At 41.1% G+C, this 25747-nt stretch overlaps 1 protein-coding gene across 3 annotated transcripts in view; it reads left to right on the plus strand.

Annotated features, from left to right (window-relative positions):
• The window catches only part of PRDM2 (PR/SET domain 2), a 119380-nt gene that overhangs the window by 28426 nt on the left and 65207 nt on the right, over window positions 1-25747 (plus strand). For all 3 annotated transcript variants that reach the window (XM_040645800.1, XM_040645799.1, XM_040645798.1), the window contains exons 3-6: window positions 2114-2228; window positions 3938-4041; window positions 16096-16248; window positions 22132-22258. In XM_040645800.1, coding sequence (XP_040501734.1) covers window positions 2114-2228; window positions 3938-4041; window positions 16096-16248; window positions 22132-22258 — 499 coding nt within the window. The remainder of the gene's footprint in view (window positions 1-2113; window positions 2229-3937; window positions 4042-16095; window positions 16249-22131; window positions 22259-25747) is intronic.

Here is a 25747-nt window from a genome sequence, read left to right on the forward strand (position 1 = left end):
CTCTCGGCAAATTTCAATTCTATAATACAGTGCTATCAACTATAGTTAACCATGTTTTACATTAGATCCTCAGACTGTATCCAGGAGAATCTTAACTGGAAATAGCACAGTGGTTATGAACTTGGGCTCAGGGTCAGACAGAGGTTCAAATCCTGGCTTCGAGCAACTTAGACAACTTCTCTAAGCTTCATTTTCTCCCATTGTGTGTGTGTATTGCAGGGGGTGAGGGTTGGGGGAGAAGCCAGGGGCAAGGGGCCACAGTGACAGTCCCCTCCCCTTGAGCTGTTTGGAGTAAATGCCATCATGCGTGGAAGACTGTTAGTACAGTGCCTTGAACTGAGGCCCCAAGGAGTTTCTCAGGAAATACTAGCTTGTTAGTATTATTGTCATAGTGCCTGGAAGGATCGGTTAGAATAGCTGACACACTGTCTTTTCAAAGCTCTTGGGGAAGTTAAATGGTGTCAAGTCCTTTTTAAATCTTAGGCTAGGGTCCCATCTGAGGAAGGAGAAGAAAACTCCCTCACTCTGCTTTATGGGCACATGCTGATAGGATTTGGAGCGTTGGCTAAGTACTTTTTAATATTGCTTAATTTGTCAGTGTTAAAAATAATTATTATATAGTCTAGGATACTGACTGCCAGTATAATACCTTTTCCTCCTCTGGAAAAAAAATTATTCATGTTGCCAAAATAACCATTTATAGATGAAAATTTAAAAAATCGGGGTACTGTATTTAACAGTGAGAAATTTGTGTGCTAAATTTATTCACATTTTAGCTAACTAAAAATACCATACGACCCATTTTCTGATCCAGCAGGATCAAAGCATTCATGCTTCTTAAGGGTCCACACTGTCGGCTTTGCCCTGTAGGAGAAATGAATCTCAGTGTGTAGGAGCCCACTTGTGTGCGTTCCAACTCAGAGCAGACCAGGGAGCAGACCTTCATAATGAGTTGCTCATTGCCATGGGATTGATTTCTCTTGAAGCAGCCTATTGATACTTAAAAAAAAAAAAAAAAAAAAAATCGAAGTGTTGGAAGTACACAAATTTGGATGATATTCTCGTCTTTGCACAAAACATTCTTAAAAGCTATAAGAGCTTCATTGTGGGAAAATTAACCTCTTTAGGTTGGAATTTGCTTTTTGCCTAATTTGGTTTCTTTGAAAGTCCTTGAGAAATGATTCCCTTGCAGTGAAATAAAAAACACCTAGACTATAGAACCCGTCATTATTAGTGGTGTTGTGATATGCACATCAGTTCTTTGGGGTACATGGGATAACAGTTATAAGACAATTGATTTTCCTTTCATTGAATGTTATTTTTAAAATAATAGTCATGTTTTACCAGTTGGCTCAGATTTCCCCTTTCTGTTCTCTTATATTCATACCCAATAGTAATCTTATTTCTTGAGGTTAAAGTCAAAACTGGTTAGTAATTGTATAAAATTCTCTGTTTCTTAAGATTGTGATGTTCTGATGATTTTGCTAATTAGTGACTTTATAGAAGTGGTAAATTTCAGTTTCCTGGAAAGGTCATATTTCCATTGAGGGCCCAGAAGCTGCAGTGTTCTCGTCGGAGTATTCAAGCCCCTGTTAAAGGGGGTGTTGTTGCTGGAGGGATGAAAGCATAGATGGGGTGGGGTCCAGCCGGCTGGTAGGTCCTTTGCAGTGTGTGCCAAAAGTATTCTTTTAAGTAGGGAGTGTTGATCTTTACTTTTTAAATGTTCTAAACTGCTGATGGTAGCCTTTGACTTAAAAGTAAGCTTTAAGCTGTATTTTACCTCCAGATTCTGTGGGAGTTTAAAATAGTATGGTGCCAGATATTTACATATTTTGAAAATGACTACAGGTGGCTGGAACAAAATAGATGAACACAGACATGTTTGAAGATGGCAGTAGTTTCCTTTGGAGACTCAAAACCATCACAGCAGCTCCGGAGATGCTCCGAGGGACGGCACGGCCGTCTTGGTCTGGCTTTGCCCACTTCAGGTTTCAGTTACATTTTTGCATATTTGCTTATTGGACCAGAAAAGAAAAAAAAAAAACACAACAAAACAAAACGCTATCTGGGTTTGCTTCCCTCTGCTCTGATCCTTCTGTTTCTTGACTTGCAGAACACTGAGCCTGTTGCAGCTGCTGAGAGCCTGTCTGAGGTACCTGAACATGTGCTTCGAGGACTTCCAGAGGAAGTGAGGCTTTTCCCATCTGCTGTTGACAAGACTCGGATTGGTGAGGACCAGGGGCACAGAAGGAGACGGGGAGGGGATGGGAGAGCCGCCTGTGTCCAGGCCTCCTTTGGGAGCGTTTAAGGTAGGGAGCTCGTCATCAAAGTGACAGGTTTACGCTTAGACCTAGAAGGTTATGTGGTATTTCTGCATTTTCCAGTCAAGAATCCAGGGTGGACATAGATTATAAAACTAAACCAGAAATATCCACACTCCTACCCACCATCCTTTATGACTTAGCCTGAGTATTCCCTTCCACTGTCTCCTCGGGGCTCTTCTTCCTGCTGTGAGTGTATTGTTCCCTCCTCTCTGATTTCACTGGGACTTGAGTGTGAGTATGCTGTTATATTTAATTTCAGTATTTTGTATTTGTTTTCACATCTGCCCCTTTCATTGATTGTGGGTGCCTTCATTTCTTACTTATCTTTGTGTCTCCAGTACCTGACTCGTTCTGGACCTCAGTAGGTATTTGAATGAATGACGACCTGAGTGTATCTGAATGCTTCTGGCTGGATTTTCTCATTGAATACAAACCAGCTTTTATGTATTTGATCTTGTTTTTGTGCCCCAAGCTTTAGACAGAAGGCCAGTAAGGACCTAGTAAATTATAAAAATTTAGTCAAAGTACAGTTGTGGAATATATCATGTTTGGATCCCTTTTTGTTTTTTTTAAGATGTATTTCTGATATTCCAGTTTATGTGTATATGTGTGTGAATAAATTGTTAATAAATGCTTTTCCTAATTCTCACCGAAAAATTTTTCAGCAAGTCACTTGAGCACTTAGATTGTATCATTCACGTGAAAGTGGTTGATTGTACAGCTCCACTAATTGATTGTTAGCTCTGTTATCAAATTGGATTCATAGACCTACAGAAGAGTGAGATTTGAACCTCCCAGCTGGACAGGACCGGCTCAGCCTCCACCTTCCTTCTGTGCCTCTTCTGAGAGCGGGAGATGAGGGAACTTGTCCAGAGGACTGTTGTCAGTGAGCGGCACCCCTGGGTGCTGGTTCCCTTGACTCCAGGGCTGTCGCCCGCATTTTGCCCGCTGCTTCTTCAGCTTGTCCTTCTGCCTTCTGGTCAGTGTCCAGAACACGGAAACAGCTGAGGAATATGGCGGAGCAGCAGCAGGTGTAACTCTGGGCTGTTGGAAGCTCTGCAAAGTGAGTTGTTACAGCAGCTAAGGTGTCAGGAGACACCTCCTTAGCTGGCGAGGAGAGGGTGTTCCACTTTGAGCAAACAAAATTCAAAAATACTGTTCTCAAATCGGCATTTCCAAGCCTTTATAAAAGCAATTCATGGTCATTGGAGACCATTTGAAATCTGCGGAAAACTAGAAAGAGGAGTTTAAAATTATTTCTAGTTTCACTCCTTTCTCTTCTTTTTTCTCTTTAGTTGTGATCGTGCTGTTCTCCAGGTATTTGTGATTGTACCATCTGGGTAATTTTACATGTAAAAAAATAGAAACAAATATAAAACATTTCTTTCCTACTTATAAAACCATGTAGGTTCTTTACAGACTATTTGGGAACTATAGAAGGATATAAAGAAGAAAAATAAAAATCCTCGTGGAAGACTTGATGTCATTTGCCCTCTGTTGATCTAACATTATCTTGCTAGCCTTTGAACTATTGTGAAACAGAATTGACTTTAACGCTTCAATCTTTAAAATAACCACAATAACATTATAAAAATATTGGTTTTATTTTCTAGGTGTCTGGGCCACTAAACCAATTTTAAAAGGCAAAAAGTTTGGGCCATTTGTTGGTGATAAGAAAAAAAGATCTCAGGTTAAGAATAATGTGTACATGTGGGAGGTAAGAAGAAATTCTGGTTCTTTGTTTATCAGCGTTCTATACATTTAAAAAAAATCATTCTCTTCTCTCAGGATTTGACATTTTGAAATTAAAAGTCATCTTAATATGTTCTTTAAAAATCAAGAATATATATTTTTTAAAGATTTATTTATTTTAGGGAGAGAGTGTTGGGGGGGAGGGGGGAGGGGCAGAAGGAGAGGGAGAAGCGAAGCAGACTCCCTGTGGAGCGGGGAGCTGACCTGGGGCTCCATCCCACAACCCCGAGATCATGACCTGAGCCGAAACCAAGAGTTGGGTGCTCAACTGACTGAGCCACCCAGGCGCCCCTCAAGAATATTTTTCCAGCTGCTGTTTACATTTGTCTTTTGAAGCTGCTTGGCTGTCCTCAACAATAAACGTCAAGTCCACTTTTTATATGACCTTGTTCAGGGTGTTCGGCGTGACAGCCAAGACTTTGGGCTATCGCTTGGAGGCTTCCAGATAGGTACCGTAAAAGACACTCCTTACCGGCCACAAACAAAACACCGTTAGGGTCTTCTCTGTGCTTTAGAAACTGATCTCTGTGTTGCTGGAATATTCCAAGTTGGATATATTTAGCACATGGCACATTTGGACAGGGCTTTGGACTCCTCAGAGGCTTTCATTTTGTTAATTTCTTGTTCTCACGAGGATGCTGGAGGGCCACGCAGAGCGGTAGCATATTCCTTGCAGAGGTGAAGCTGTCAAGAACAGAGGTGCATTGTTCCTCCCGTGTTGAGAGTGGTATTGATAGAGAACCAGAGCCCATGTCTCCTGCCTCACAGTGAGGCATCTAAAAGTGTTTCATTGGATTGCCCTGCTTTAGATCCTACCTTTAGCTTTGTGACTCTCTGCGTACTTAACCTCTGAGCCCCCAAACCCTCAATTTAAAAATGGGATTAATAAAAAATACCTCATTAAGATCATCATGAAGATGAAGCAGGTTGTTACTGTTTCCTGGAGCGCTGTGTGCAAATTTGGCGTTTATGTGGAATTTGGTTCAGGTCAGGTGCTCCGGGGAAGCTCCTCGTGTTCTGATAGGATCTCAGTTGGTGTGACTCCTTTTCAAAACAAGTGAAGTTTTTCGGTGGTTAGAAAAGCATTTCTATCAGATGGTCTTAAATTGACTCACATCTGTTTCACACGTAAACATACACAGGACTAAAAATAAAATCTGCCTAGGAAATGTCTGGATACTTTCCATCAAGAAGTTCTGTGACATTTGTACATCTGAGGTATGTTGATATTGTTTTCAGTGTGACCAGCAGTGTTTCTTAACTTGAAGATTCCTTCAGTTTCTTCCAGTAATTTTGACTTTCTTCGTGTTTTGTGAATCCCTTACTTTGAATCTGATGACAACCCAAGGGGCGTTAGGAAATGAGGATTTAGCATGAGAATAATCACATTATGCGGTTTCACTACTTCTGAGGTAAAAGAGTGCTATATTTGTAGGAGAACTGCACAGCCAAAAAATATTAATTACTCAAGATAATGTCTGAATGGTTAAAAATGTCTTGACCACAAAATTATGCCCCCAAATAAATGGCATTTTTAATTTTAGAAATTTCCCGAGGGAGACTAACAAATATGTTCCACAGGTTAGTGCTAATCTTAGATAATGTCTGGAAACCAGGAAATGCATTGTCTAGTTCTGTGTGTATAATGCTAAGCTTGAACAAATGTCACGAATATTAATAGTACACCTAAGTTTATTGTACCTATTTTACCCAGCGTAACAACTGGGAGATTTTTGGGCATAGTATGTAAATTGTTAATAGTGTCTTTTGTAAATTAAGTTTCATGTATATTGAAATTCATATGTAGTGTGAGTTCATACTCAGCTTGCTGAACCTTGTAATTTGGAGCCCTGACCTATTAGGGATTTGACTACTTCTTATAAACGTGTTAATACTACATTGTTAACTTAAGGTATTCTACTTGTATACCACTACGATTGGTGAATCTTATGACATTGCCAGTTCTTGTTAGATTTAAAGATTTAGTTCTTGTCAAGGTTGGCTTTTCCTTCTTGCAATTAAAAAAAAAAAAAAAGAACTGGACGTCATTCAGATAGTTCCGCCTACAAGTATATGTATTCCATACAGAAACCTGTAAGCCTTCCTCTCCGTTAAAATAAAAGTAGATATATCTGACATATATGTAGAAGTACGCATTAGGCAAAGTATAGGAAGCATCAGTTAGAATGTATCTATTTCTTCTAAAGAAAAAGCAACACCAAATAAAATTTAGTGTATCTCCATTAATTTATTCCAACCTTGGTCTTAGCCTCAGACTTGCATCAGAATGCCTCTCATTAACGTAACAGAAACTGCTTATCAATAAAATCTCATCTTGGCATTTGTTCTTCCATTAAAGCCCCTTAAGACTGGCTTATCTTTTAGCAGCCTGGTCTCCTGCCCCAGCTAGAACTCCATTTTAAAGCTAATCTAAGACAAAGTGTTAAATTGCTTTTCTTGAGCCCTTGATTATCTAACACAGTCTTAAGTCCTCTAAGCTTTCACTGAAAACATTGTATTAAAGCAGAAACAACGGGAGAGAAACAGTCAAGTATCCTCAGGGTGAATGCACAAAACAGTCAGATTCTCCTGAGAGGAGAGCATTCTTTGAGCAGTTTCTGGGGAGGAACTGCTTGCTAGCCAGCTTAACTGCTGGACTTGGTGTAAGACTTGCCATGACTACCCCCACACACGCCGAGCCCTCTGCAGTATTCTGACCACTTCTGACAAAAGCCTTTCAGATTCACTTCCATGGGTCTCAGATCGCTTCCCATGAGATGCACTTCTGAGTTGTTTGCCTATGAATTGTTCGAATAAGTTTTTTTTTTTTAATAGACTTTATTTTTTATGAGCAGTTTTAGGTTCACAGCAAAATTGAGCAGAAAGAACAGAGAATGCCGCACACCGCCATCTCCCCCCACTATCACAGCAGAGTGGTGCATTAGACATTCGATGGACCTGCACTCCCACATCTTTATCACTTAAAGTTACTAGTTTTCATTAGGGTTCATTCTTGGTGTATGTTCTAATAAGTCTTTTTTAAATTATAAATGTAATACATGGTCATTGTAAAGTAATGTAAACAATACTGAAAACTATAAACAAGAAAGTAAAAATCATCTGTGAATATTTTGGCGAACGTTCTTCTAAGTCTCTGCCTCTCTGTCTCTGTTTTTCTTCTGTCTCTCACGTGCACTGGCGCATATACAAACACCATATATAGACACTTCATGCAGTTGAGATCCGCAGCACATGCGGTTTCGTGACGTGCTTTTCTCTTTCAGTATGCTGTGGACATATGCATGTCAAATCGTGTCATCTACATCGTTATTTCTTATGGGCCTCTAGAATTCCAGTGCTTCCTTCCACTGTTTAACCAGTTGAACATTTAAATAGTTTTAATCTTTTCATGATATTAACAGTTCTGAGTATGAAACTCACTGTTGTGTACATGTATGCTCACTTGTCTGGTTATCTTCTGTTAAGTCCAAAGTTAACTACATTTTAATCTCTGGTGAAGTTTGCTAACAGACCTCCAGAAGGATTGCACTTTTACATAACCACCAAAAGTACATATTTTTTCCTAGCTTTTTAAAACCCAGTATTGTTAATCTTTTTTATAGTGCTCCCCCTGCCCCTCCCCAGCCCCATTCTTATAAATGAAAACCAATAGTTCACTGCTTCTGTTTGCATGATATTCGTTTAGGCAACAAATTTTGAGTCGGGGATCGTGGGAAGATGTAGAATTGTGTTTCAACCAAAATTGATAAGTTATTTCTCTATAACGAGGGGACTTTAATTATTTCAGAAGTGAAAAACTTTTTATCGGTCTGCACTGTTAGCATTAGATGTTAGCAAGTGCATTCCCTAGTCTTTGCTAGCTCAACACTTCTAATTTCAGATTATTTCTAAGTTAAAAATGGGGGTGAGAAGAGAAAAGAGAGTAGTCAGTCAGCTGATCCTGTAGAAGCTTTTTCCAGAAAGTACTATTCAGCTCTTCTTCCCAGCTTCTAACCCACACCAGAGTAGTACCAGACGAAGAAACCCAGGTCACATGGAAATGCAACCGGCCACCTGTTCTTTACAGCCCTGCAGCTACGAGTGGTTTTTACATTTTTAAGTGATTTAAACAAAAAAATCAAATGTTTCGTGACACATGAAAATAATATGAAATTCAGATGTCAGCTCATGAATCAAGTTGTACTGGAACATAGCTGCGCTCATTTGTTTGCATGTTATAGATGGCTGCTGTGGCCCTGTGGTGGCAGAATTCAGTAGTTCTGACAGGGACCGTATAGCTTGCGAAGCTGAAAATATTTATTGCTGGTTCCTTACAGAAAAAGTTTGCTGAGCCCTGGTCTCAGTATGTAGAAAGGAGAAGCAGCAGGAGTGAGCGTGGCGATGTCTGGTGTCTTAGGCTTATAGTAGTGGGAAGATTTTGAACTTGGTACTTAAAAGTGGAGTAGCTGTAGAGTTGGTCATAGAAGCTTCTAGACCAATCATATTCTTTTCTGTGGAACTTCAGGACAGAGGAGTGGGTCGAAATAGAATGAAGTGACCTTCCCAAATAAGTTAACCTGTGGTCAGATTGGCAGGTTAGTCTGGTGAAAAAAAAAATCTCTTTGGGAGTGTATTTATTCCCTTATTTAACCCTTGTTTCTGAAGCTTTGACCAGAAGCTTTGACATTTTACCACTGCTTTTACCACTGTCCTATGTTCTGGAGAACTGAGTTTGGCATATAACGTGTGCTATTGTATAGATTACCAGTGATATAGCCCATGGAGATTTTTGTGGAATAAAAGAATACTGGAAATGCCCTATATCTTTGCACAGGTGAGAAATCTGAGTGTGAAGTGGTTTGCTTGATGTCTTAAAGCTGTCGGTCCTGTCTGGCCTAGAGTCCAAGCTTCTTGGTTGCCTAGTCCGTGCCCTTCCTGCTAGCAGAGCCCAGAGGTTCTTATTCTTTTTTGTGTTGTGGGCCCTTTTGAAAATCTCCCCAGAAAATATACATATGCCATATATATGGCATATATATATATATATGGCATATATATATATATATATATATATATATATATATATATATTGCCATATAGGGTTATATGGAATCCTTAAACAGCCATAGTTCAGTGTTAAAATTTTCTAATTTAAGAATAGAATTAGTTATCTTGTTGATCCATTGAATGTTGATTGGGGTACCTACCTCAAACCTGGGAACATTTATTAAGCATCTGTTGTTGGGAGATTTTCCAGATACATCTGTGTAGTTGTAGGTATGAAACTTAAAGTAATTCCAAAAGAGAGGTTCGAGGGTTAGTCAGTGCTAATGTTTTGGTAACGATGACAGTGGTACTAGACTTTGCAGGCTTGAGAAGCCCACCTGTTTAGTTTTTAAATTTGTATTTTAGGATTGCCTACAAATTTGCTTATTGTAGTAAAATGTGCCACCACCTATTAGATTCCCTTTTATTTCTCTTCTTCTAGAATATTCAGAATATTTCAGATACAGTGATATATTTAAATAGTTCTAAAAAGAAGCCTTTGGTTTTCTAAAGCAATCTGAGGAGTGAAGTAGTTGGTACCAAAGATCCATTTTTGTCTGTAGCCTCCAGAAAGTTATTTCTGTGGGGGGGGCAGTTTTATGGGCCTTAACTAGCCCTCCAAGTGTCTAATTCTGTGGCTCAGGAATAACTGGAATGTGAACATACCAAGAAGAAGGTGTGGTATTTTCCAGGTAGCAGTGTTAATGACTTAGGAAGATGTAACTGTCATTAAATGTTTTCACTGAAATGCTCACACACCAAACGAGGCTGTCTTTTTCTTCTTTATCTTCACTTTTCGGTAAGGACAGCAAGCTCCTCATAGGTTTGTTTGGCCCCAAATTAGATGACGTTTATGAAATTACTTGACGTAGATGAATTTGGCTCAGTAAATATTAGTTGAACTTGAACATAAAAACACTTGAATGATCTTATGGAGATCTAAGAACATTTATAATATATATTTGTAGTTGAATACTTTTAAAAAGATTACCAATCTTCATTTTTGCTTAGAATTTCTTTCTCTTCTAATGTTAGAGAGCATGGGCTATATTTTGAACCAAAAACCTAGAATAACTGTGTGGGGGCAGAAATCTTGAAATTGACTTCTGCAAGCTGAGTTATTGTTTACTTAGGGAGACACATTGGAGGTAAAAGCTCTGCAGGTTGGGCTTGTAGAGGTGTGAGCCTCCTCTCTCCCCTTGACTCCTTTTGTCAGTCTCCATAAATGGTAATAGATACTGTCTGTCTCCCAGGAACAGGCAGGGAAAGTGGGAAATGGTGTATAGATCAAAACATTGGAAATTCCAACAAGCTAGATCCCCAGAGGGATAAAGATGGAAAGGAGCCTCAGTAGCGTGAACCTCCAGGAGAAGTTCTGTCCCACCATTAATAATGTGTTAGAGCTCTTTGAAGGGCAAGTCCAGAGAACAGCCAAGAGAATGGCTTTATCACTGTAGACGCTTAATTGTGTGTGGGGGTGCTCTTTGGATGCATAAAGGACGTATCTCTGCATGAGAGTTGATTCAGTCTAAGGAGGGTTAGGGTTAGGGTTAGCCTCAGTGCCCTGTCTTAATTTCTGGGAGTGGTTTCTTTCCAACTAAGTTGGTTACTGTAAGTTGAGAGTGGGTAAGGACCTCATAGGCAAGCAGTTGAGGATTTGAATGATGTATGTTTGCATTAACTGAATGAGAATTTTTTTCAGTTTATGAATTTGAATTAACATGTGTAGAATAGAACAAGTAAATGCTAAGGAAGGATCTAAGTGAAAACTCTAACCCCCAACCCATGAGGTAAGTGTGTTTAACAGCTTGGTTTGTTCTTTGCAAAACGTTCTTTATGCATCAGGAGGCTTTAATTTTGATGTGTTTTTAAGTTGGAGCGGTACTAAATTTTGATTTTATGACTATTGCAGAATGACTGGATTAAATTGACAGGAAGTTGAGTGGTACGAAGATTATGTTTTGTTTGACAAAGAGTTAATACCCAGTCTGTGTTCAGTGGTAAGGGCAGAAAGGAAGTCTGGCCTGGATAATGGAGGGAAGGTGAAGGATGGGAGGAGGGGTTTGGAAAGAGGAAAATTGAAATGGAGGCATAAATGAGGGGACCAGATTTGAATCTTGGCTCAGACGTTTAGTGACTTTAGTATTCTAGTAAAATTACCAACCTTCCCTAGTGTCCTGTTTTAAAAAAGGGGCTTAGTAATGTTTCATAGGGTTCTTGTAATGGTTAAATAAAATAGCACATTAAGCATCCAGGCCAGTGCTTGGGGTGGAGGTGTTCCTCCTCTGTGAGTTCTTTTTCTCCAAGTAGAGAATTTCCATTTGAAAGTTAATTTGTAAAAACTGGTTGTATCTACATAATCACTACCCTTGCTTTGGTAGAAGGGACTGTTTTATAGATTGGGTCAGGAAAAATTATTGATTCTATGAAAATATTTTTTGGTCATTATAAAGATTTGGAAATAGATTTATTGCATATCATTTGTTGAGTCTGAGCTAGAGTGGGAGTTTTACCTGCCTTTGCGTTATCTTTGTGTGAAAGGAAGGGATTCTGGTTGGTTCTCTACTACCCTCGCCTAATGGTGCTACAGCACTTTTGAGGTCTCAAAGTGGTAGTTAACATTAAGCGGAGTGCTGTCACATCTCAACATTTGGGTTCTATGTGTCAGTCACTGAAGTGAATTCGGATTGGAAACCAAGGTTTGACCAACTAAGGTAGAAATGGTGTAAAAACACGTTTTCATCCCCGTTCCTAATTATGGGTTAGACTCTCAATAAAAATGACAAAGCTACATACTTTAAAAAAACTGTGCCTGTGATGATGACGGCAGGAGGAGGAGTGTCAGCAGGCCTCGGCTTCCTTTAGTCACACTTGGGCCTTCATGCTGGAGACTAACTTGCTTTCCCCGCCCACATTCCTTTTTACTTAGAGATTCTACTAAGTCAGTGGAGGAAAGGCAGAAAATTCAGATAAGCAGAAGAAAAAATAAATGATGGGTAATTCCACTTCTCGGAGAAAACCATTACTAACATTTTCATGTATTTAGTGTCAGATTATTTTTCTCTTCATATATTCCCATGTTTTATTTTATTTTATTTTATTTTATTTTATTTTATTTTATTTTATTTTTTTGAGATTTATTTGTTAGAGAGAGAGAGTGAGAGCATAAGCAGGAGAAGCGGCAGAGGGAGAGGGAAAATTAGACTCCCTGCTGAGCTGCGAGTCTGATGTGGGGGCTCAATCCCAGGACCCCAAAGTCATGACCTGAGCCGAAGGCAGATGCTTAACCATCTGAGCCACCCAGGTGCCCCTGTATTCCTGTGTTTAAGACAGAAATGGTGGGGCGCCTGTGGTTCAGTTGGTTAACTGTCTGCCTTCGGCTCAGGTCATGATCTTGGGGTCCTGGGATCGAGCCCCACGTCGGGCTCCCTGTTCTCCCTCTCCCTTTTCCCCTCTTCCTGCTTGTGCTCTCTCTCTCTCTCTTAAATAAATAAAATCTTAAAAAAAACCAAAAAAACAAAAATGGTATCATCTTAAGCCATACTTTCTATAAGTGGCTTTATTCAGTCATCAGTAGTATTCTGTCTTTTTCACCAGTAAAAATATTCCTCCAGCTTTTCGTTGCCTCTGTTTTCTTCCAATTGTAGAAATAATGTGTGTTCATTGGAAAAATTCTTAATGGGATACAGAAATATACAACAAAATAAAAGATTCCACATAAACCAACTAATTGTTTACACAAAAGTACTTTTTAATGCCTGCTTAGTATTCTTCTATGTGCATGGATTATCATCCTGAGCTAATCCATTGTGTTTTCCACTTAGCAATTAATGGGAAACAGTCTGTAATAAAGCATACTGTTAGGAACGTTCTTGTACATACATCTTGGTATAATTGGCAATTGTGTCATGAGAATAAATTCCTGTAGGTGTATATGCTGGCTAAAGTGTGTGTACGTTTTAAAGTTCTTTTTGTCATGGACTGCTAAATTCCATCCAAAAAATGATACCACTTTATTCTCTGATCAGCACTGTTTGGGGGGATGTTTGCTTTCTATTTTTTTTCTCTTAAAAATTTCTTTTTACTAGTTCGATTAAGTAAAAATTATTTAATTTAAAGTTATTTTTTGATTATTAAATTTCTAGTTTAATTAGTTTAACTTAAACTAATTAAAAGTAAGTATTTTTTTCATGATATTTTGGCCATGTATATTCCTTTGTGAATTATTTTTGCACATTTAAAAAAATTGAGGTGTTCATCTTTTTCTATGAAATAAATATTTTAGTTTAAGTATGACTTAGTAGATGCTTTCATCCATTTTGAAACAAAATGAACCATAGGTAAATAAGGAATTCACTTAAATGGGCCACAGAGGTCTGTGTCAGCCTGGGAGCCAGGAAATTCGGGCATAGCTGGTATTGTTATCCTCAGGTTGGTGGGCAGACTTGGTGTCTCTCCCCAGCTGCTGCCTTTGACTGTGTGGGTTTTCCAGCACCATCTCTGTTCATCCCGTTGATTTCTGGATGTGTGTCAGTGAGGACTGAGTAGGACTCTGCCATCCACTGTGATCAATCGAAACAACACTTTTGATCCCTAAGTTGGTAAAAAGTAACCAAGACGACTGCCAGTGTGAAAGTACAACTACTCCTTTTCCCCTATCCCGTCACGCTGGCAAACGTGACGGATGTCTCTTACACATTTTAAAGTAAAGCCCCTTCTATTATTTTGGTGTGTGAAGTTTCACTTTAAATCTTGCATTGTGATGCTGTCTCTTTGTAACATACCATCTGGGGACTTCCCTTTCTCTGTTTGCAGGGAGGAGAGTGTGTGTGCGTGCACCAGTGTGTGTGAGCAGAGGGTGAATGATAGTTTGAAAAGAGGTCTAATGCGACACAGATAACTTTTCTTTAGAGTGTGCAGGTAGTGTTCAGTAGAGAGCCGATTTCTGAATAAACTCATAGGGGACACTTACAGGACAGTGGAAATACTCTCCTTGGCATGGTACCTGTCACGTAGTCGGTGCTCGTTAACTGATGGCAGTGACACATTCACGCATAACTACATCCTTTCATCCTTTCCGTCATTATTCATTGAGAGCCTACTCAGTGCCAGGCTCTGGTCAAGTCTTGGGAATGCTCCCGTGAGTGAAAAGGCTGATGTGTTTTTTTTCATGGAGCTAATGCTCTGGCGTGGGGATGTAGTTACTAAATAAAATAAGGGAGTAAGGAGATGATCTCATGCTTTAAAAGAGCATAAGCGCTATGAAGAAAAATAAATCGGGGGGTATGGCTGGGGGTTGATGGGAAGAGAAGGATTTGCGGTTTTAACTCGGATGGCCAAGGAAGGTGCTGTTAAGTATGGTCAAGGTCAGGCAGATTTGGGTTTAATTAAGTGGGTGACTTTGGGAAAGTCCAGTTGGACTTTTGATCCTCAATTTCCACATGTTAAAAAAAAGGTAATAAGGAACCTGTTACATAAGGTTAAATGAAATGATAGGAAAAGCATATGGTGTTGTGCCTGACATCTGACTCCCAAGAGGAAAGAAGAGTGGTTAGTACCTAGTAAGGTGGGTGCTGCCTCCTGACAGCCACAGGCTGGGAGATACAGGCATGCGCAGAAGGGCTGGGAGTAAAGAGTGAGAGCTTTGTTCCAGAGGGAAAGCTGCAGTAGAGAAGAGTGTGTAATGTGGGTAGGAGAGAAAAGAAGAAATGAGTAGGGGAGTCTTGGCTGTGTATGTGGAGGGAAGAAATGGGAGCATTGAGATTCTTTCCTTTCTTCCTAAAGAGAAAGTAAGAGACTTAGTTCTTTTGCTTTATTTTTGACAGGTCTATCGTCAGTTGACCCTGTGGTTCTATTTCAGTACCTAATCAAGTGTTTTACAGTCTAGTTTAGGGGAAGTAAAAGTGTGTGTAACATATACACACACACACACGTATGTATATGTATATACATAAAAGTAAATATATGTATGTATATATATTTATATATATGTATATATATATGTATGTGTATGTATACAAAGGTAAAAGTTAAAAATAGTTGCTAAATAGATTTTCTTTAAAATGAAACAATGAGAAGTGCTTGGAAGCATGGCAGGGATGGGTGGGGACATTGAGAGCGGATGAGTAGGTTTGATCTGAGTCATGAAAGAGGGGTCAGGTTTCCGGGCTTTTCTTTGGAAGGACACCTGTACTTCCCAGAGTATGTTCCATAGCACCTTAGTCCTAACAGATGATCAGGGAGAGAAGGTTTGGAGGGTCAGCTGAGGTTGCAAAAGCATTGTGTGCCATTACCCATGCTATATGTTCACTTACGGAAGCAAAGGGGCCCGCTGAACCGTGTAGTCTGGCCCTCACATTCGACCTGCAGAACAACCCAGAACACTCAGGGGACTTGGGTGCGGTGCAGTGCTGCCGGAAGCTCGCTCTTCATTAAAGTTACATTTAGGGAGTTGAGTTCTCACTTGTCTTCGTGTGCAGACAGTATTTGCAGAGCATTTAGAGATCATTACAAATATTTGCTGTAGTTGAAGTTTAGGGGAAAAAAATGACTCCAGCACAGATAGAGAAATGACTTTAAGAGGATTACCAGTTTTGGATCTCCGTTTTCATCTTTTTCTTTTTTCTGTTGCTTGTTTTGTTTCTGTGAGATGTTTTGTAGAATATTGCATATGATGGGGGTACCTGGGTGGCTTAGTGGGTTAAGCGTCTGCCTTCGGCTCGAGTCATGATCCCAGGGTCCTGGGATTGAGCTCCACGTCCGGCTCCCTACTCAGCGGAGAGCCGGCTTCTCCCTCTCTTCCCTACCTGTGCGCTCTCTCTATCTCTGTTACTGTCTCACTCTCTCTCAAATAAATAAAATCTTTAAAAAAAAAAAGAATATTGCATATGATGAAATTGCTTTGAAAGTTGGAAATGGAAACATTTTAAAGACACACCTATTTTAACAATGGTGTTTCCTCGCTTCCTCCCCCAAGGTATATTACCCAAATTTGGGATGGATGTGCGTTGATGCCACCGACCCAGAGAAGGGGAACTGGCTACGATATGTGAATTGGGCTTGCTCAGGAGAAGAGCAGAATTTATTTCCGCTGGAAATCAACAGGGCCATTTACTATAAAACTTTAAAGGTAAGAGTGTTGGAGCTGGTCTGCTGTCAGTTACTTTGGGTGAATTTTTGTGACTGACAGTAATGACTCTGGCAACCTTGAAAGAATTTTATTTGAAAGTCGTTCATCAGCACATCACAAGGTCTTTGTTTTAAATACACGTTGCCACTGCTCTGTGTGCACCAAGGCATGAAGATTGTGTTAAGTAATTACATGCTGCATCTTTATAGATACTGAGGAGTTAGGTGTGTGGCAGCCACTTCCCTTCCCTTAAGATACAAATGCACCAGCAAGTGTCGGACAGGCAGGTTTGTCCACGTGTAGGAAACCATCGATAGCTGTGGTGCTTCCGTGTTAACTGAAAACACAGGCTTGGTCTTCAGCGTCATGTAGCCGTGGATTAGTTTTTCTTTTTCCTGGATTTTACTCAGAATGGAATTTCAACAGAACGGGTTTCTTCTTCCAGTTTTTGATTTGGAGACATGAATCGCCGATATGAAAAGAAGAGGAAAGTCATTTTCTAGAGTTTGTGGTGAGGTCCGAGGTCACTGATACATGCAGGCCAGTTAGCATTAGGCAGCGTGGAGTGCTGCTGCATTTCTGCAACAAGCAAGTCCATGGCTTTGTCCCTGTCTTCATATTCTCTGGGAAGGCAAATCTGCACTGACCCTGCGTGGAAATGTTCTCTAAAGAGGAGGCTTGAGGCACTAAAGATGATTGTTGCTTTTTGGAATAGATACATTTACTAAAATTGCTGCAATTCAAGTTTCTGTTTATTCACATCTATTTAAAAATGTCCTAGATTGGGGGACAGTCCATGAAAACAAATGATGTCCATGGAGTTGAAATCTCTTGAGCAAGCATTGAAGACAGTGGTCAGCATGGTGAATTTTACCTGTGTGGTAGTGCTGGGACTTCTGGAAGTTTAGTTAACACAGAGCGGTTTAATTTTCCTTTGCTGTATTTTTCCTGTCGTCTTTAGCCAGTTGGACAGACCTTTACTTCACATATACCCAAGTCCTTCTAGTCCCTATAGGAAATATTTTTTTGTGGTATCTTCTCATGTAAAATGTCTACCACCTTCCTTCTCATTTTCTTTCTGCTGGATTGTAATAGCAGGATCTCCTGGTAGTTGTTACTATGCAGTGTTGTTACACTGCAGTTTGAAATTGGATTCAGAACTTGATTCAAGAATTCATTCATTGTTTCTCGAATTGATTTAAAGTGAGATCTACCTCTGGTTAAATTGGTGAGGCAGAATCCTGGTGGAGATGAAATAGCAGTGAGGGGATGAATGGGAGGGGATCAAGGGAGTGGAAATGAGGGTCCAAGGGAGAGCACGCCCAGGGTGATACTCAGACACTTTGCAGTTCCTTCATCAGACTTCCGGTTAAAACGTGTTTGTCTCTGGTAACAAATCTGAGAAACACTGAGAATGGAGAGAGAATAGTGTTTGAGAGAGTGAGCTCTGAAGCCGACTACTGGATTAAATCTGGGCTTGCTTTGTGACCCAAGGCAAGTCATTAGGACTTCACTAGCTGTGTAACCTTAGGCCAGTCACCTTTCTGTTCCTTCGTTCCCTTATTTGTAACATACAGGTAATTATAGTATTGACCTCATAGGGTTATCATGATGATTGTGTAGGTTATTAGAAGTAGAGCTCTAGTGCCTAATAAGTGCTAAATGCTAGCTCTTATTTTTGGTGAGGTGGTATAGTCCTGTGGTTAGGAGTGGGGACTCTGGAGCAGATTGCCTTGTGAGCAAATTCTGGCTCCTAGATGTGTGACTAGGAGAGGTTACTGAAACTCTCTTAGTTTTCTCATCTGTAAAAATGGAGGTAATAGTACAATTAATACAGTTGTTGTGAAGGTGAAACAAGCCACTAGTTGTAAGATTCTGTGAACAGTTCCTAGCCTAACCTGAATACTCCCAAGTGTTAACCAACTCTACCATTCCTATTCTTTTTACCTGTGTCTTTGTCTGAAGTAACATAGTTCTGTCTTTGCAGACATCTCCCAGTCCTGACCTTTGATGTTTGCTCACGTACGCACAAGACCTTTCCGATTCCTTGCTAGCGCTTATCTCACTATAATCTTCTAGATTAAGCTTTCTGTGGGTTAGGTTTTGTAAATAAATTACATGTGATGTTCCTCTGGGCTCTATATAGCCTTTTCAACTATCACCCAGATAATTAGGAAATCTCAACCCCAGTCTTGTTTGTAGTAGGATTAAAAACTATTTTAAATTCCTGAAAGTTAGATGTTAGTTAGCCTGCCATCTGTTCATTCATCTCCTCATTCGTTTGAGAAATATTTATTGAAAGTCTGCTATGTACCAGGTATTCTTCTGTGGTAGTGAACAGAACAGACAAGGTCTCTGGTCTCTTAGAACTTCAATTTATGGATAATAAACAATGAGTAAAATTATAAGTTTACAAAATTATATAATTTTATATCTATCCCCTGGGGGGTCAGGGAAGACAGGACATATAAACCCTCTCCTCCCTACCCCCCCAGCTTGGGAAGGAACCAGTCACGCAAAGATCTCTGCAGGAAGAGCAGTCTAGGAAGAGGGGCCCAGTAGAAGCAAAGGCCTTGACGTAGGAATAAGCTAGATTTTTTTTCTTTTCTTTTTTTTTTTTAAAAGGAATAGAATAAAGCCCAGTGTTTCTGGAGCAAAGACAGGAATGGTAGATGAGGCTGGTGAGGTGGCCAGGGGTCAGATCCGGTGGGGCCTTATGGCCCACAGGGAGGAAGAGGAATTTCAGTCTTCAGTTCACCCGTTTGAGAGCTGAGGCTGTCTGACCTGTGACTTTGAAGAGATCTTGCTGGCGAATAGATTGTAGGTGGCTGAGCGTTGACGTGCTTTGTGTATTCTTGTAATTCTGGAGTATTTCTCTTACTTTGACCTAGTGTCAGGAATATTTACTGGAACCCTTGCCTCTTCTTAATTGGTCTGGTAAAATTTCAAGTTTATATTTACTGATATTTAGATGAGAGAGTATGCTTGGTTCTGTAAGCCTGTCAGAACTCAAAGGAAAAGTTGAAAGATCTTAAAGTCTTCTTGTTGTTCTGTTGAACATCACAATACAATACATAAAAAAGAAGTTGTTTGAACTTTCAACTTTATTTTTTAAGATGTACATTTATAGTTCCTGTGTTTAAGGACATAATTTTTCTTTTCTGAAATCTGACTTACAAAATCTTAAATGTGCTAAGGAGTGCAGAAGAAAAAACAACGTAGTACTGAAGCAAACAAGCACTGATTTAAAAAAAATATTTTCCTCTTCATAAAGATTTATTAGTTGTGTCACTGTTTTACTATGAGGTGGGGGAGGTAAATAGCTCAGTAGTATAATAATCATCTCAGCTGCTAACAGTTTTGAAGGTTGTTCAATAGCTAACAAACCAGGTTGCTTTGAACTATTCACCAGTTCATTAGCTATTTAGAAATGTTATATTAGATTTGAGTTAAGAACAGATTGTTGGGTTTTATATCGTGTTTTGCAACAATAAAGGAGTACCCTCCTAAATAAAGAGTTTGTGCTGATACGTATCTTCACACAGTTGCTAGTACAGTCAGTACTCTGCAGAAGATTGCAGTGGAATGAACAAGGAAGCTTTAAGCTCTGAGTCTGGGAGGTATCTTGAAAATATCCAGTGGGTGTCTGGTAGCCAGTGTTCTGGTTATGCTGTTTGGGTTAGGGACATATCGGGGATACATTTTCCTCCCTTTTCCTCCCTCCTTTCTGTGTTTCTTTTTTTAACTTTGGCTTTATTGAAGGCTTCCACTTACTTCTGTGAACGCTAATCATTTCAGATATTATAGGATACCACCATTCCATAACTATGTGACTTATAAGAAAAAGATAGAGAAGCAAACTATACATTTGGAACTAGAAATAGTTTACTTATATAAAAAGCCTGTTCCTTCAGCAGAAACAGAGTTAGCTCATCAGAGTGCCAAAAGACATCTGTAATGGCTATTTCAACTCATTAAAAGATTATATATGACATTTAGTTTTTTGGTTTAGGTGTAACTGATTCAAGAAGGCAAATAATAGTACATTGGTTTAAAGATAAGAAAATGGCAGGTTTTAGCCATCCTTGGGGGAGCAAAGGAAACAGTAGCTTGTTCTTTTAAGGAATTTAGAATATCTTAAAATTCGGACTACATAAACTGAGTTCTGCAGAGAATGAAACAAAATAAAGTTGACTTTCAAAGGCTTTATTTAGACGAGAAGGTATGTTAAAATGAGGAACTATGCTGTTTCTAAACTGGCATCTTAGATGGAATTCACCTGTACCTAAAACCAAGGGCCTCCTCTTCCATAATCCTAGTGCAGTGATCAAAAGCAGGGAGCTAACACTGACACAGTATTTCATTAGCTAATTTATACACCTTATTTTGTCAGTTGTTCCAACCATGTCCTTATAGGAAGAGAAAGCTCAGTTGCATTCAGTTGTAATGTCTTCTCAGTCTCCTTAGTGTGGACAGTACGTCAGTCTTTGTCTTGTATAGCCTTTCAGTTTTGAGAGAACTGGTCAGTTATTTTGTAGAATGTCCCAGAGTTTGGGCTTTCCTTATGTTTCCTCATGACTAAGTTACGGTCATGTGTTTTGGGCAGAGATCTCCAGAAGTGATGATAATCTTTTCTGTGCGTGGTATCAGGAGGCACAGGATGTTGATTTGTCTCATTCTGAGGATACTGTTTTTACCTTTGTAATTCATATTTTATGGGGAGATGTTTGGAGACCATGCTAATACTCTGTTACAACCGAAACTTCCACCTACTAGTAGCATCTGTCGATGAATCAGTTATTACTGCTGTGATTGCCAAGTGGTGGTTTTCTAATTCCATTATTTTTCATTGATTAGTTGGGATCTACTTTAAGGAAGAGCTTTTTCCTTCTTACCTATTTACTTGTTCATTCACTGTATTTATGTCAGAATGGACTGATGGATTCTTATTGTATTTGGTGGGTTTTCGGTGCAATTTTACTTGTGTTGTTACCCTTGGAACTTTCTGAACAGATGAGTCATTGTGAAAGAAGCCAATAAGCCATTTCCTTAAATTCTATTTAGGAATGTGATCTTTCCACTCAGTTTTTTCTTCAGGATCTTATTCTAGGTGTACGTGGTGGTGGTACATGTCCTCACTACTCTCGTGGCTTTTTCAGAGTTAATGTTTTAGGAGCATAGTACCTGTGTGGTATTTTTAGGCATTTCCTTCTGCACTTAAAAGTTGCCTGGTACAGAGGGCAAGGCAGTGGATACTCTTTGGGCCGGACCAGGTTTGTGGCAGGGCATAGAGCATAGAGTGCAGGGACGCCTGGGGACGCCTGGGGACGCCTGCGTCCCGCGCCCCGCCTCTTCTTTTAGCATTTCCGTGATATCATTAGCAGTGCGTTTATAAATGTGCAGTGACTTAGAGTTCTTATCATGCTGAACTTGCTCTCGGCATCCGAAACGTACGCTGGTAATTAGCTTTCAACACTTCTCTTTCCAAACCGCCGGGTTCTTTTACATTTCTCATGAGCCTAGGTTTCGTGGGCAAAATGGTTCCGTGTTTTATTTTTCCTTGTGCGTGGGCAGTCGTGAGGCTTTGCACAGTAAGATTCGGTAAGGTACGGCACTTCGGAGTTGACAGCGGAGCCGCAGGTCCGCCCGCGCGGGCCGGGGGGGTGGGGGGAGAGGAGGCGGGCCGGGAAGTGAGGTCCTCCCTCCAGCAGAGGGTTCCTGCCCGCGGCCGCCGAGGCCCGCGGCCGCCAAGGGTTAAGGAGCCCTTCCTGCCGGGCTGGCCTGGCTCGCCGCCCCAGCTGGGAGCACCGCCCCTGCCCCGCCCCGCCCCGCCAACAACCGCCGCTCTGATTGGCCTGGCGCCTGTCTCTTCTGTCCCCGCAGCCAATCGCGCCGGGCGAGGAGCTCCTGGTCTGGTACAATGGGGAAGACAACCCCGAGATAGCAGCTGCGATTGAGGAAGAGCGAGCCAGCGCCCGGAGCAAGCGGAGCTCCCCGAAAAGCAGGAAAGGTAGGCGCCCGCGCCGCCCCGGCTACCCGCCGCCGCCGGACCGGGCCCGGGCCCGGGCGGCGCCCACGGCTCTCGGTGACCTGGCCTGGCCCCAGCCCGCGATCCCGGCCCCCGGGCCGCCCCCCCTTCCCCCGGGCCGCTGCTGAATCACGGCCGGACGCCGCGCTCGGGCTCTTGGTGAACTTGCGGCCGAGAAGCCGGGCGCGCAAAAGTGAGCGGACCGAGCGCGGGGAGGGCCGGCCGAGGGCTACTTGTCACTTCGCTCGGAACCTCCAAAATAGCCGCACTCGCGGGTGGGAGCGGCGGCCGGTCTCTCCGGAGCCCTGCACGCCCGGTATATTCTTAGCTTTTTTGTGCCGTTCGCCAGCGAACGCGTCATGAAGTGTGTTCCGAGAGTGACATTTCCAGGTCCGCAGATTCGGCGGCCTCGGGTCCACCCGGGACCGTGCGGGAAGGGCCGGACGCCGCCGCTCTGCCCCGGGCCGGCGCCGGACGGGCCCCGCGCCTCCGCCCCGGGCCGCGGCGCGCCGGGCCCTGCCACTCCTCTGGGCGCGGGGCCGGGCCGGGACAGGCCCCGCCACTCCTCTCCTCTCCTCCCCGCGCCGGGCCGCGCCGCGCTGCGCACGATTGCAACACCCGGGGTGGGCGAAGGTCTGAGCGCGGCGGACCTTCTCGAAATTAGGCCATTAACAAAATGGAAGTTGAAGAGTGTGCTGTTGTGTCACTTTTGACTCAACTCCCGTAGTTTTATTTTGTTTTACGATGTTTTCGAACAAAAGATAAAGCGTAGTCACACTTAAAAAGGGGAGGGGATAATTTCTGGGTAGGAAAAGAGTTTGGTTGGATGTGTCCTATTTCCAGCTGGCATTCGGACACGTTGGGGTTTTCTTTCTTTCTTTTTTTTTTTTTGTAATGAAGAATTTTAATGTGAATTCGTGAATCTTTCATAGAGCCCAGTTTGAATATATGCCAAGGCACAGTATGGTAGTTTCTTAGTCCTATAAATCCTTTTTTGTTCTTTTTTTTTTTTTTTTTTTTTTTTTTTCTTAGGTCTTATGTAAATTTTTGTCGTCATCAGAACTTAGGGGTCCGTCCTTTACTCAGAACATTGCCCAGTGAGTTGTGTAAGTCCTACTGTGAATGAAATCATAACGTAAAACTTGATTTTGGAAGAATATAAAAAGAATGTTTAAACATGTAGGCAAGAAGTCGATTGTGATTTTTTTTTCCATTACATATTCTTTCTATTTCACAGTGTAATGTGAATACTACTAACTCATCCAAGAGAAAGTTGGTGGGGTCTTTTCCTAAGTACATGTTTTCTGTTTTTCAAATGTTATTTCATTATCGCTTTAGGCCATTAAATGCTTTGATCCTGCATCAGATGATCAGGGTCTAGAAAATTCCCAAGTGTTTTTCCTACTGCTGTAAACTATTAAGATTTTTGTTGTTTTTAGGCTTAGTATATAACTGTTTGCAACCTGTTATTTCAGTTTGTTCCTTTATTTAGTATTCATTTTGTTTATAAATAATGCCAGCAGCCTCTCCAGGTAAGTTGTGATTTATTTGCAGGGGCAGGAGTTGGGGAGGGAGGGGGGAAGATCTTTACTCTGCTACTAAGTATAACTAAAGATATATTTAAATATATTCATAGCTTTCTAGCAGCTTCTCTCAGGTTTTTCTCTGTTCAGCATACTTTGGGGTGCATGTTTAGAACTTTTCATCACTTTCTGCTTTTTTTTATTGATCCCTAAATTTTTGTTTTGCTTATTTAGTTGGATGTGGAGAAAAAAAACTGAAAATAAACTTTTTGTCTTCTTAGTGGTACATGAATTTACACATTAACATTTTTATACTTGCCTAGATTGCTGGGTTTTTATATTGAATTAAGTAGTTCATGTTATCCTGTTATTATTTTTGTATTTACTCTGGGAAGTATATAATCCACTGAGTCTTAGGTTTTAATGAAAATACTTGCATGAAGCTCACTCTGGGAACCTAATAGTCTGTTTTGAGCAACTTACTGGTAAAGAGTCCTGAAGTTTAGAGAGTTTAAATAATGAGTCAAACCTTCTTTGCTTTTAAATTAAATACTCGGTGAAAGCTAATTTATAGCTTGCAAAGACCTGAAGCAGAGAGCTTTTTATTTTAACTTGGTTCTGTTTAGGTCTTACGTGTGACCTCAGACGTTTAAATGTTTTTTCAGGCAGTGATGTCAGAGAGTAAATCAACATAAATTTCATTCAGTAGCATGTTAGCTTAGTAATTCTGAAAGCCAGATGTTGAAGACATGCAGCTGACAGGTAGACAGACAGCGGACCTAACTTCATTTTGGTTACGAGGCAGGCAGAGAGAAACAAAGGACTGAATTCTTCAGAGTTCTGGGCCTCGGCTCCTTTGCGGGACAGCTGCTATGCCTACAGCTGTGCTTTGCATGTGGCGCCTTTCCAAATTCATCATATCGCCGGTGGATCGTGAGGCGTGTTCTGGGCAGTAAAAAGCCCTGCTTCCTTTTCAGAGTGGCCTCTTCTCTCTCCCTCTGTCTCCCTTACTCATTCATTCACTCAGTTCATGTTTGTTAAGTCCCTGGCGTGTGCCAGGCACTCTGCTAGGTTGAACAGTGCAGTGGTGAGCAGAAAGAAGCAGTGACTCTTCTTCTCATGTCGCCTGGAGTCTAGCTGGGGAGACCGACATTTAATCAGGAAGTTCCTGATCCACACCTTGATGCTTGGCATGGAATAGGCCCTCAATAAATGTTGGCTGATTGGCAAACAAAGACCCACACAAACCTTGTAATGAAGGAAGAGAACACAGTGCTGGGAGAACACAGTCCATATTGTCTCTTGCAGGGCAGCATGCAGTTTTGCCGTGGGCCAAAGATGTGCATACTTGAGGTGTTTCAGACGAGAATTTTGGATTCTCAGCTTTGTAATTCAGCCTAACTTCTTACATGTCTGAGCAGCCCGTTATGAGATGGAGCATGAAAATTTCTTGGAGGGGACAGCAGGTAGAGAAGGAGGGAGGGTTTCTTAGTGTCCGATGCTTTGGTTATTTTAATTTGAACCACAGGAAGATTGTGATCTGAGAAGTAACATAGAAAGGCCATAGTTAGAGGAATTTACCATCTTCTCGATTTGTGTCTTGTTTGTTACTGTGAGAAATAAGAGATTGAATTTGCTGGTTAGCAGTAAATAATGACTGTTGGCAAAAGTTCTTTTAAAACACAGACTATAATAGCAAATTCGGTGTTGCCCTGCTGTCTCCTGGCCACAGAAGAGCCTTACCTGAAGTTCTTTTACCCTCAAGAAACAATAGTGGCTCATACCCATGGGCTTAGTGGAAGGAATGTGAAACACGGGACTCCTGGGTTTCTACCAGGTGTGTGACTAGGGAGGTCACGTCGCCTTTCTGGGGTACAGTTTCCATAGCTTTAAAAATGGGTGTTTTAGGGGAGCCTGGGTGGCACAGTGGTTAAGCGTCTGCCTTGGC

This window comes from Ursus maritimus, unplaced genomic scaffold (genome assembly GCF_017311325.1).
Source record: "Ursus maritimus isolate PB19 unplaced genomic scaffold, ASM1731132v1 scaffold_32, whole genome shotgun sequence".
In the NCBI taxonomy this organism is placed as follows: domain Eukaryota; kingdom Metazoa; phylum Chordata; class Mammalia; order Carnivora; family Ursidae; genus Ursus; species Ursus maritimus.